This window comes from Vicia villosa, linkage group LG6 (genome assembly GCF_029867415.1).
Source record: "Vicia villosa cultivar HV-30 ecotype Madison, WI linkage group LG6, Vvil1.0, whole genome shotgun sequence".
In the NCBI taxonomy this organism is placed as follows: domain Eukaryota; kingdom Viridiplantae; phylum Streptophyta; class Magnoliopsida; order Fabales; family Fabaceae; genus Vicia; species Vicia villosa.
In genome coordinates this window covers 11,083,498-11,096,438 of record NC_081185.1, presented here as the reverse complement: position 1 = coordinate 11,096,438, position 12,941 = coordinate 11,083,498, and the positions used below count along the sequence as shown (strand labels likewise).

Here is a 12,941-nt window from a genome sequence, read left to right as displayed (position 1 = left end):
TTTTTAGGCTAGTGCAGATTGTTCTCTAATTCTGTTATGTAAGGCTTTTAAATAGCCAACTTCTCAAATGAAATAAACAAGCTTTTCAGTTTATCAAATTAGTACTATACTGAAATTGAACTCATCAAATGAAAAGGATAAATTATTTTAACCTTTATACTATAGTTCAAGGACAACAAGGAGATAACATTTATTTTAATTAGTACCATATCAACGAGAACATCATGCTTACAACAAGTTCACTAGCATAGAGAAAGATTAAAAAAAAAAAAAAAAGCTAACCGATAGGAGATATTTTCTATCTAAGATTCTAAAATTTTGAACACTCGTTTTTACAAAAATCAGGTATCTATAGTAAAGTGCTAAATTTATTACTAATTATTTACAAGTTGCCATCGTGTTCCTTTCTAACACCAGATTTTATAATAAAAGGTGTAAAATCCATAATTCTTTTCTATTTTTTTGCATTAATTCTATCTATTTCAAACCTTCTAGTAAATACAACGCTTATATATTCACCAATATATTTTTCGCAAAGGATTGTGCTTTGGAACAAATCTTGGCCACAAAATTTGAAAAAAAAAACTATTAGCAAATAGTAATAAATAATATATATTGTTTCATTATGTTCTATTCATTAGAAAACAAGCAACAGTTACCTTGAACAATTTAACAAGGCAATTGCAAAAACCCTTAACAAATTTCTAATACAGATGATAAATCTTAATAATTGAAGACTTTTAAATATTAATTTTGTTATTTTTGGCTTAAATTGGGAGTTGTTTACTTATTGAAAAAAAAAAAAACTATCGTGCATATTACAACAATAGTAAACCAAGAGTAGTTTACTTTATTGAAAAAACTATAGTACATGTTAAAATATGTCAATACAAATTCAAATCTTATTCATTGAAAAAAATAATAGAACATTTGAGCTGCAGATTCATCTGAAGCAATAATTCGTTGTAACCTATGAATGATTGGAAAATAGAACATTCTCTTCACTGCCACATCTTTGTATATTCCCATTTCACACTTTCGAGGAACATACCTAGCAGCTCCACAAACTCTACATTGAGTTAAAGTGCTATCTTCTTTAAAATATAATAAGAATCCATTCACACAACAATCAATTTTCTCAACTTCTAATCCTAACTTAAATAACTTTTTCACTTGGTAATATTTTTCAGGTAACCATCCTTTAGCTGGACAAACATCGATTAGCATTTGGGAGAAAAAACCCATGGCCTTTAGAGGAACATGCCAATTAGACACGGCATCCAACAACTTAACGGAAATAGAGTCTGGATTCAGAAGCTCCCTCATAAATCGGTTGGCTTGCAGGGATCAATTCATCATAAAATCATTGAGCTTTTTCATTTGGTACCTCACCCTCACTAACTGTTTCGTTTTCCATATTAGCATTCATATTTGAGGCATTAACAAATGGCCGGAAAACATCAGAGACCATTTCATTCATTGCATCAAATTGTTCTCCATCACCTGTATTATCTCCACCAACATTCCCGCCGCTACTAGAATGACCATTAAGGTCCACATTTTGATTTGTTTCTCCATGATCAGTCTATGTATAATAGTTTGGCAAAAAACCATATTTGTACAAATTATGTTTCACCTCATTAGGCGTCTTCAACGAGTGCAGACACATTTTACACAAGGACACCTTAGCCCCCCCCCCCCCCCCCCCGTTTAAAAATTAAGTCCGATTCATGACTTTATTAACAAAATCTTCAACTCCACTAACAAAGTCATCTTTCAAACCATACCTATCGGGGTTTACTCTATCATACATCCAACTTCGATCCATTTTCTACATTAAAAATAACATAAGTTCTAATATCCGTTTGTTCAATAGACGTCTATGTTTAGTTCAAAGCTACATATAATATAAGAGTAGAATGAATAGTTAGCTAGCTATAACTATCTATCCATTATTGGTTTAACTGTAGAATTCAATGAGGTACTAGTAATTTCTTAGAAATAACCCATCAGTTTCCCTTAATTTATTTTCAACAGACATACCACATAGTTCCAAAGGAAGGAGTGAAGGAGAGCTTGAACGTTTCCTAATGATTATCGGAACGTTAAATATCAGAGGGGGTTGTAGTGCGGTGAAGAGAAAGTGCATTCACCATATCATCAGCAAGGGCAAGGCGGATTTCTTCTTGATTCAAGAAACTATGATGCAATCTTGTACAGAGGCGACGACTCGTAGTTTTTGGCGTGATGATGGAATCGATTATTCTGTTTCCAACTCGGAAGGTATGTCGGGTGGCCAAATATCCTTGTGGAATTCTAGAGTTATGGAGTTTATGTTTAGCATTAGGGGTAATGGCTATATCTGTATAAAAGTGTTTTGGAAGGAAAATCTCTATTATATTTGTAATGTTTATTCTGCTTGTGTTCTATCACTTAAACGGGAGTTGTGGAAAAATCTTTTGGATTTGAAGTCTCGATACACAGACGGTGAATGGATAATAGGAGGTGACTTCAACGCTGTTAAAGAAGGAAAGGAGAGGAAATGGGGGACTATCGGGGGCTGCCACACTCAATGGGAAGAGTTTTCCCGTTTTATTGAAGATATTGGTCTGATTGATGTGTCATGCAAAGGGAAGAAGTTCAGCTGGTACAGTGAAGATGGGAAGTTCAAAAGTCGCATAGGCCGTTTTCTCATCTCTAACAACGTCCTTGATTCATGGGGGGTAGTGGCTCAGCTTATTGGTATGTGGGATATTTCCGATCATTGTCCTGTTTGGTTAGTTACGAATAGAGAGGATTGGGGCCCAAAGCCATTCAAATTCAACAACAATTGGTTCCAACATAAAGAGCTTTTGGAATTTGTAGAGAGGGAGTGGAAGGAGTTGGAGGTTTATGGTATAGGAGACTATGTCTTAAAGGAAAAAATTGAGATTGTTAAAAGGTAGATTACTTTGGTGGAATATCAATGTGTTTGGAAAATTTGACTTGGATATGGAGGAGGGGTTAGGGAGATCAATGGTATCGACGATCATGAAGCAGAATAAGAGATATGGGCAGAAGCAAGGAGTAAGGCGAATAGTAAGTTTTGGTTGAATCTAAAAATTAGAGAGAATATGCTAATCCAAAAGGCGAGGGTGAGGTGGCTCAATGATGGTGATGTAAATAGTAGATATTTTCACAAGGTCATTGATCGGAAAAATAGCAAGTGTACTATTTTGCCTCTGTAGTAATAAAGGGAAAATTCCCCGAATATCGATCTCAAGGACTGCGTGATATTATAGAGTTAGTAGGAATTCAATTAAACAAAAAGCCTTGGGGTTTTTTGGTTTGGAAATTATAATTGCAAATAAAAGTAAAAGATGTATTTGGCCAAATATGAGTAATCTGTTAGGGTAGGTGTCTGCATTAACATGTAACAATTCTGAACCCTTGTTTCATAACAAAATTCAACTTATCAATTACCAGTTCTGAAGGGTGTTTGCTCCTAAGTCCGTAGTGGGCAAACCTTTAAACATTCAAACCTAATCCCAAAGTCCTTTGATATTAGTGATGAATTCAAGCATTATTATTATCAAGAATATTTCGGTTACTATAGGGTATCCCTAGTCCTAGGTGATATCTACTATAATATAATGGTATAAAAACTCTAACAACGGAGGTCAATCCTAATTGTCAGTCATAAATCAATCTAGTTGGTCCGACGAGGAAAGCGTTAAAAACCTTATACCATTAAATTGAACGTGAAAGAGAAATGTGTTATTGAAATTTGGAATTCAAAATCATCACAAATGTTAATCAGGGACACCCCCTAGCATTGGGGGGTTTAGCTACTCATATCATCCAAAGAAATTACAAAGATATCAAATAAAGACATTACAATACAGATGATTAACTTTGATCTTCAATGGCTTCCGCTCATGAGAGTTCTCTGTTCTTCTCTAATTGCATAGGCTTCTTCTCTCAATCCTCCAATTCTTCGTGTGGCAAAAAGATCCCTAATTCATCTTCACAATTCTCCTAAATAGTGCAGACTCACTTAAGTTGGTTGGAAATCCCAAAAACACCCTTGCAGGCCAGTCACTGAATAAAATAGAAAAAATCCTTTATATCAGCGTCGCCACCCAACACGGGCCGTGTTGTGCAACACGGGCACCCGTGTTGGTCCCCTGTTATCTTTCTTTTCCTTGTTGAGTCCCAGGATGTGCAACACAGGTCGTGGTTTGCAACACGAGCACCCGTGTTGCTTCACTGTTATTTTCCTTTTTCTTCTTTAGTCCCAAGACGTGCAACACGGGTCATGTTATGCAACACGGGCACCCGTGTTGCTTCACTGTTTTCCCAAATCTCAAACTTCACGCCCATCTCCTTTCCTGACACGGCCCGTGTTGAGCAACACGGCCACCCGTGTCAGGCCTCCTGAAACATGCTTATGAACTTCCTTCGAAACTCCGAGTTTTGCACTGATTTACTCCGGTTTCCCCATATGAGTTTGAAAACATTAAAACATACAACCAAAGCATAAAATGACGAATAATGAAATAAAACACTAAATAACATAACTTAAAGTTACTTAAAAACAACGGTAAATATATGTGTGAAAACTACTGATCAAACTCCCCCAAACTTAAACTGTTGCTTGACCTCAAGCGACAATTAAAAGAGTTAATGACCTTCAGAGCACACTGGTCTTCATACGTGAGATATCCGTTTATATTGATCAAGAAACAGTTGGTCCAACATTCACATGACGCGACGAGTTTCTGTTACAACATTAAACCTTAAGCTCCCCTTTCGGATACCTCTCCAACTATGATTTGCACTTAAGTCTCTTTCCGATTTTCCTCCTCATTCATTCGGACAATCATATTAAGGCACAAATTTCTTATAATAATCATCACATGCATGAGACAAATCAAGGCTTTTTATTTTCTTTTTCTGGCACCAAACTAGCAGCATTTGCTACTTTTAATTACCGATGAAATTTTGAAACTTTGCAGTTATATATTGTCCTTTTGGACGACGTTTGGGGATCAATCTCCTTTGGGCTGAATAACCGGGTGAGGGTTACCCAACTTAGCGAGCCGATTGCCTTTTACCGCCTTTTCATCATTTGGTGCCAACTTTACATCTTTTTTTTCTCAACCAGTCATCATGCACGTGAATCTGAATTATGCCAGACTGTATCAATAAACTACTCGAGGAGTACTTCTCAAGAGACAAGTACTATGGTGCAAATATACACGTTAGACTCGTATTTATTTTAGGGAACCAAGTGTGTTTAAACAAACCTCTTCTTGTCACATTATTCCGAACTTTCTGTCCTCAAACAATCATCCCTTCATCTCTATATAATATTCCCGATCGCTTTTTAAGATCAAAACTCTTCAACAAAAATTAAAATTTTGGTCAAATTTTGGGAAGAATTCACTTTATGGTTTCACATTATACCAATAACATAAAAATATAAAATGGAAAGAGAAGAGCCTCCGCCAAACTTGAACTAAACATTGACCTTAATGTTTCAGAACGAGCTCGAGAGAGGTGACTCACAGAGGGTATTGCACTCCAATGATCACTTCTGAGCTTTTACTAGAGACGTCCTCTTTTATTTCCTGAAAATAAAACAAACAAACAAACAGAGTAATTAATTATTAAAACTGTGGGTTTCCTCCCACGAAGCGCTTCATTTAATGTCGCATGGCTCGACGGTCCCTTACCCTTTATTATGGAGGGTATTTCCTTTTCCAAACCTTGTTGCTTCTCACTTCCGCAACCCTGAACTCATGAAGATGAAAATCATGGATAACTTTTCTCTTCAATTTACTTCCCACATTCTTCTTTTCACCTTTCTTTTTCTTGGAACATTTGTTGGCTATATGAGTTGGTTCCACTCGAGAGGCTATGCTTGACACTTTTTCTTGGAACTGTTTAGACCTTTTGCTCTTTTCCTCACTTTCTGTCATACCATTAGAAGTTTGATCATTTACAACTGCCCTATGTCTCTTAACTCCTAACATCTTCAAGGTTACTTCTTCGTCAAATGATTTTAGTGTTAGTGTCCCTTTTTCAATGTCGAAATTGCAGTGGCCTGTCAACAAAAAGGGTCTCCCAAGAAGGATAGGAGTTTCTTCATCTTCCGGAATGTCCATGATGTGGAAGTCAACAGGGAATACAAACTTATCAACCTCCATTAATACATCTTCAGCCACCCCATATGATTTCTTAACGGCGTGATCAGCGAACCGTAACTTTGTCTTACTTTCACTAATACCTCCCAATTCAAGCTTTTTGAAAATAGATAATGGCATTAAACTCACACTGGACCCAGAATCGATCAGTACCTTTTTAAATGTTATATTCTTGATAGTGCACGGTATCGGCACCGCTCCAGGGTCTTTACTCTTGATTGGGATCTTTCTTGCTGACGAGACTATACCACACTTCTCATTTGGAATTTTTGGTTCTCCTCCTGGTGATCTCTTTTTCGCCAACACCTCCTTCATAAATTTCTTATACAAGGGCATGTGCTCAAGTGCTTCAAAAAATGTAGATTTACCTCTAACTTTTTGAACAAAGCAGTAAACTTCTCAAAGTCTTTCTCTCTTGAACCCTTCTTTGTCACTCTGGAAGGGAAAGGTAGTTTTATCACCGGTTCAACGTCTTTCTTATTTTTTTCTTCATATGGTTTAACCGGTGGTACCACAACTTCTGGCTCTTTTGGATTCTCTCTTATTTCCAGATCCACCTCTATTACCATGGGGTCATCTATTTCCTCTCTCTCTTGGTTCAATTCGGACAACTTTTTACTCCTTGTTGTAACTGCATAACCTTCTCTTGGTCTTTCGGATTTTTCATAGTTGAGCTCGGAAGGGTACCTTGTGCCTGTAGAGTGAGATGATGTGCTATTTGACCCACTTGAACTTCCAGATTTTTAATTGAGGCGGTGGTGTTTCTGTGGTTGTTTCTTGTTTCTTCTTGGAACTGAGAGCACTGCCCATCCAATCTTTCAATTGTCACTTCCCAATCTGCCTTCTGGGGGCCTTGTTGTTGTTGATCTTTCCAAGCAAAATTTGGATGATTCTTCCACCCTGGATTATAGGTGTTAGAATACGGATTGTTTTGCCTCAGGAATTTGATTTCTTCAATATGCTTGGGAGTAGCAACACAGTACACCGTTTGGTGTGGCCCATGGCAAATTTCACAACTTACAGGTTGAGCTTGTTGAACTTGAGCCACCTGTTGTGTACCTATGTTCATAGCCTTCAGTTTCTTTTCAACTTCTGCAGCTATAGCATCTTCAACCTGAATTTTCGAAGTTTCCAGCTTAAGATCAATGATTCCTTCCGGTTTGCTAGCACACCTGTCATACAATTCCAAATGCTCATTTGCAGCTATTGCTTCAGTGATTTTGATGATGCCTGAGGCTGTTGTAAAATTTGTCGAGCCTCCAACTGCTGTATTAATTAACTGTTTTGTTTTCATTCTGAGCCCATTGACAAATACTTGCATCTGTTCAGTCTTGTCCATATTGTGAGTGGGACATGCTACTAGAATTCATTTGAATATTTTGTAGGCATCTCCAAAGGGCTCACCCTCCTTCTGCTTGAGGGTCAGGATGTCATATATCTTCCTTATAAATACAGATGCAGGAAAATACTCATTTAAGAAAGCTTTTTCCATCTCTTCCCATGATGTAATGCTGCCCGCTGGAAGGGAATAAAACCACTCTTCTGCTTCTTCTGCCAAGGTGAATGGGAACATTCTCAGATTCTTGGCCTCTTCTGTATGACCTTCGATTTTTAAAGTTGTACTCATGGTCAGAAACCTCTGTAAGTGCTTGTTTGCATCTTCATTAACCTTTCCGGTGAAAGGCTTTCTTTCGAGCTGAGTGATGGTGCTTGGATGTAATTGAAAATTAGGAACATTCACCGGTTGGTTGACAATTGTTAGTCTTCCTCCCGGTGTGTTTCTAGCACCATAGTCTCTGAGAAGTCTCTCTGGGGGTGGTACTTCGCCCATGATCTCTTCTTCACTTTCGGTGTCTGAACCAGAATGAACTGTAATCACTTCTTCCTCAGATTCCAGTTTAGCTTGACGAGCTTGTCTGCCCCTTGCGTGCCAAGATCTTTCAATTTCTGCGTCAAAAAGAAATTCAGCTGAGGCCTTACCTCGCATACACAGATTAGACAAATATTAGAATTAGAAAAAAAATAAAAAGTGCAGAAAATAAAATTTTAGTCGCAGAGCAACAAAATTCTAATTGAAATAAATCTAAAAACTCTATAATCTGGCAGTCCCCGGCAACGGCGCCAAAAACTTGATCGGAAAAATAGAAAGTTTACTATTTTGCCTCTGTAGTTATAAAGGGAAAATTCCCCGAATATCGATCTCAAGGACAGCGTGATATAATAGCGTTAGTAGGAATTCAGTTAAACAAAAAGCCTTGGGGTTTTTTGGTTTGGAAATTATAATTGCAAATAAAAGTAAAAGATGTATTTGGCCAAATATGAGTAATCTGCCAGGGTAGGTGTGTGCATTAACATGTAACAATTCTGAACCTTTGTTTCATAACAAAATTCAACTTATCAATTACCAGTTCTTAAGGGTGTTTTCTCCTAAGTCCTTAGTGGGCAAACCTTTAAACATTCAAACCTAATCCCAAAGTCCTTTGATATTAGTGATGAATTCAAGCATTATTATTATCAAGAATGTTCTGGTTACTATAGGGTATCCCTAGTCCTAGGTGATATCTACTATAGTATAATGGTATTAAAACCCTAACAATGGAGGTCAATCCTAATTGTCAGTCATAAATCAATCCAGTTGGTCCGACGAGGAAAGCGTTAAAAACCTTATACCATTAAATTGAACGTGAAAGAGAAATATGTTATTGAAATTCGGAATTCAAAACCATCACAAATATTAATCAGGGACACCCCTCTAGCATTGGGGGGTTTAGCTACTCATATCATCCAAAGAAATTACAAAGATATCAAATAAAGACATTACAATAGAGATGATGAACTTTGATCTTCAATGGCATCCGCTCATGAGAGTTCACTGTTCTTCTCCAATTGCATAGGCTTCTGCTCTCAATCCTCCAATTCTTCGTGTGGCAAAAAGATCCCTAATTCATCTTCAAAACTCTCCAAAATAGTGCAGACTCACTTAAGTTAGTTGGAAATCTTGAAAACACCCTTGCACGTCAGTCACTAAATAAAATATAAAAAATCCTTTAAATCAGCGTCTCCACCTGTTAGGAGTAAATTAATGGTAAATTCATGTGTTAATATAAGTGATTTCTTCTCTAAACCAATGCAAAAATGTGATGAATCCATAGGTTTTTATTAAGAATTGAACTGAATAAGTTTAGTTCGTGCGTAAAGCAAATCGAATCACTTGTGGGTGTTATTGTTGCAGGTTTTGAGCTGAATAAGAACTTAAGAAGAACATGAGGAGGAAAGAAAGCTGGAAGTCTCAAAGGCTGAAGAAAAAGATGGAAAGTGCAAAGGGCGCGCCGCGAGAGTTCCTAGGCGCGCCGCGAAAATACTTCTGTTTGAGGGGCGCGCCGCGCCAGCCCGTTGCCGCGCCGCGGCCTCGGCGTTAAAAGCCCAAAAGTTCTGTTTTAAAGCCCTAGTTTTCCAAGTGGTTAGATATACTTTTGTGGGAGCGAAATTAGGAGAGCTATCTGATTCTGAAGCTGAGAATAACAATAGAAGGTGGATTCTTTACCAATTGAAGGCATTCTATTGATGAAGATGAATTCCTCCATTGATTCTTGTATGTTCTTCATGTCTATGGAGAGCTAAATCCCTCTTGTTGAGTCTAAGGTAGTAGTTAACCTATGAATGTACATTACCATTGATTAATTCCTGTGAACAATTGTTTGAATTCATTATCAATAAGAAATCTTGTTTTTATTCTTAAATTATCGTTGAATCTTTGATCGAAAGAAAGGATTTAACTTTTGCCCTAGGTTACTATATTGATTCAATTGCAATTTGCAGAGATGGAATTGTAATTGGGTTTTCATAATTATCGTTCTTAATTACTATTATCGTTATTGTGATTTGGAGAGATCGAATCTCATACCGGTAAAAGTTATCTAATTTGATTTGCAGACATGGAATCTTATTTGAGGATAAGTGAAGATAATGATTCAAAGGATTGTTCTATTGTGAATTAATTGATAATTGTATAGGATTAGGTTGATGAACCCTAAAGACTCAACATCTTTCTTTATTTGTTAACACAAAGTCCTTTACTTGCTTTTATTTTATTATTTGCTTTTGATATTATTATTAGTATAAAACAAACCAAACCAAATTTCTTAACTCAAAATAAACAACTATAGAACGGCAGTGATATTAACCAATCCCTGTGAATACGATATATTACAGAAAATATTTACCCACAAATACTTTCAACAAATTGGCGCCGTTGCCGGGGATTGGTGTCAATATTGCATGCATTGTAATAGTTCTTATTTTGAGTTTTAATTTTTATTTTCTCTATTTGGTTGTTTCACGTGTTTGCTAGTTTTGCAGAAGATTGTGTATGCGCAGCAAAGTTTCTAGCGATCAACTTCTTTTTGATCCCGAGATCGAAAGGACCGCTAGGAGGTTAAATAGCAAAGCACGAAAAAGAGCGAACATAGCAAAAGCAAGAGACAACGCAACCGCGACATCGTCACAACAACTTGAAACCATTGACGAGTCGCAAGAAGGATTCTTCTTTCACGAACTATTCACGGAGGAAGAACCGGAAGTTTTTATACAACCTACTGTTGGCAACATGGCTGCTAATGGTCCATGTGCTAATAGTCCAAGACTCAATCCTCAGTTCGCGAGAACTGCCGCCAACGGGCGACCGACAGAACTGAAGACCGGTATCATACAATTGATTTGTGCAAGTCCTTTCGCCGGATTGGACCATGAAGACCCGTACACGCATCTTACTCGATTCTATGAGTTAGCGGGTACTACGGGTGTCGCTCAAGCTAATGAGGAAGCATTATTTAAGAGGTTGTTCCCACACTCTTTGCTATCTAAGGCAAAGGATTGGTATCTGGATCAACCCGAGGTAGTGATGACAAATTGGAACACATTGGAAGAAAAATTTCTGGAAAGGTTTTACTCTCAAAACCGATTCTTCGAAGCAAAAACAGCAATAGCAGTATTTTCTCAAGGTAGTAATGAATCTTTGAATGAAGCATGGGAAAGGTATAAAGCTATGTTGAGAAAGTGCAAAGGACATGGTTTTTCAGACGTTGACCAAATCCATATGTTCCGTAACGGTCTCACAGCTACAAACAAGACACTTTTGGACGCCACAGCTGGCGGTTCTCTCATGTCCAAAACACCTGAAGAAGCTACTCAGATAATAGAGCGAATGGCTCTAAATGATCGTCAAGGCAATCATGATCGAACGGTAAGAGATAAGAAACCCGGAATGTTAGAGTTGAACAACAGTGATGCTCTACTTGCTCAGAACAAATTGCTAACTTCACAAGTGGAACTTTTGACAAAACAAATGTCTAAACTGTTAGAACAAGATTTGTTCTGATCAATTATCTTAGTTTTGATGATAACATGAATATGAATTTTGCTTAAGATAATATGGTACTCTAATCCAATGCAATTTCCTTTTCAGGAAATATATAAAGAGTATGCATAATTCAGCGCTCAGAATCTTTGTCTCAAAGGGTTCAGCATGCAACATCAGAACATGGTCTGGCAAGACATCAGAAGATGGTCGAAGCAGAATCAGAACATGGGTCTATGGAAGCATCAGAAGAACAAGAGAACAGAAGCACTGAAGTTCTGATGGTATCACGCTCAGAAGCACTTCAAGGTCAGAAGATCAGAAGATGCTATGCACCAAGCTGTTTGACTCTGATGATATTCAAACGTTGTATTCACAAACATCAGATCAGAAGGAAGTACAAGTGGCAAGCTACGCTGACTGACAAAAGGAACGTTAAAAGCTACTAAAGGCTACGTCAGTAGACACAACGTGAACAAGGCTCGAGGTAGTTGACAAAAGCGTATAACATTAAATGCGATGCTGTACGGAACACGCAAAGCATTAAATGCACTCAACGGTCATCTTCTCCAACGCCTATAAATATGAAGTTCTGATGAGAAGCAAGGTTAACGATTCTGCACCAAAACAACTCATATTAAACTTGCTGAAACGCTGTTCAAATTCAAAACTCAGAATCTTCATCTTCATCAAAGCTCACTACATTGCTGTTGTAATATATTAGTGAGATTAAGCTTAAACGTTAAGAGAAATATCACAGTTTGTGATTATCGCTTTTAAGAAGCAATTGTAATACTCTTAGAATTGATTACATTAAGTTGTAAGGAACTAGAGTGATCGTGTGGATCAGAATACTCTAGGAAGTCTTAGAGGTTATCTAAGCAGGTTGTAACTAGAGTGATCGTGTGGATCAGTATACTCTAGAAAAGTCTTAGAGGGTATCTAAGCAGTTGTTCCTGGAGTGATCAGTGTGTGATCAGAAGACTCTGGAAGACTTAGTTGCGGACTAAGTGGAGAACCATTGTAATCCGTGCGATTAGTGGATTAAATCCTCAGTTGAGGTAAATCATCTCTGCGGGGGTGGACTGGAGTAGTTTAGTTAACAACGAACCAGGATAAAAATAACTGTGCAATTTATTTTTATCTGTCAAGTTTTTTAAAGCTACACTTATTCAAACCCCCCCTTTCTAAGTGTTTTTCTATCCTTCAATTGGCATCAGAGCGCCGGTTCTTAGGTGCAAGCACTTAACCGTGTTTAGAAAAGATTCAGGAAGAGAAAAACGCTTCTGTAAAAGATGGTTGATGAAAGTGAAAAGTCTACACCTGCATCTACATCTGGCTCTGCTGAGCAATACAACGGTAACAATGGTTATACTATACCGCCGGTATTTGATGGT

The 12,941-nt window shown here is 37.5% G+C and overlaps 1 protein-coding gene across 1 annotated transcript; it reads left to right on the top strand.

Annotated features, from left to right (window-relative positions):
* The first annotated feature begins 2,201 nt into the window (after positions 1 to 2,201).
* Positions 2,202 to 2,945, top strand: LOC131613190 (uncharacterized). The gene has a single exon (XM_058884882.1). The coding sequence runs from the start codon at positions 2,202 to 2,204 to the stop codon at positions 2,943 to 2,945; it is 744 nt and encodes a 247-aa protein (XP_058740865.1).
* The last annotated feature ends 9,996 nt before the right edge of the window (positions 2,946 to 12,941 follow it).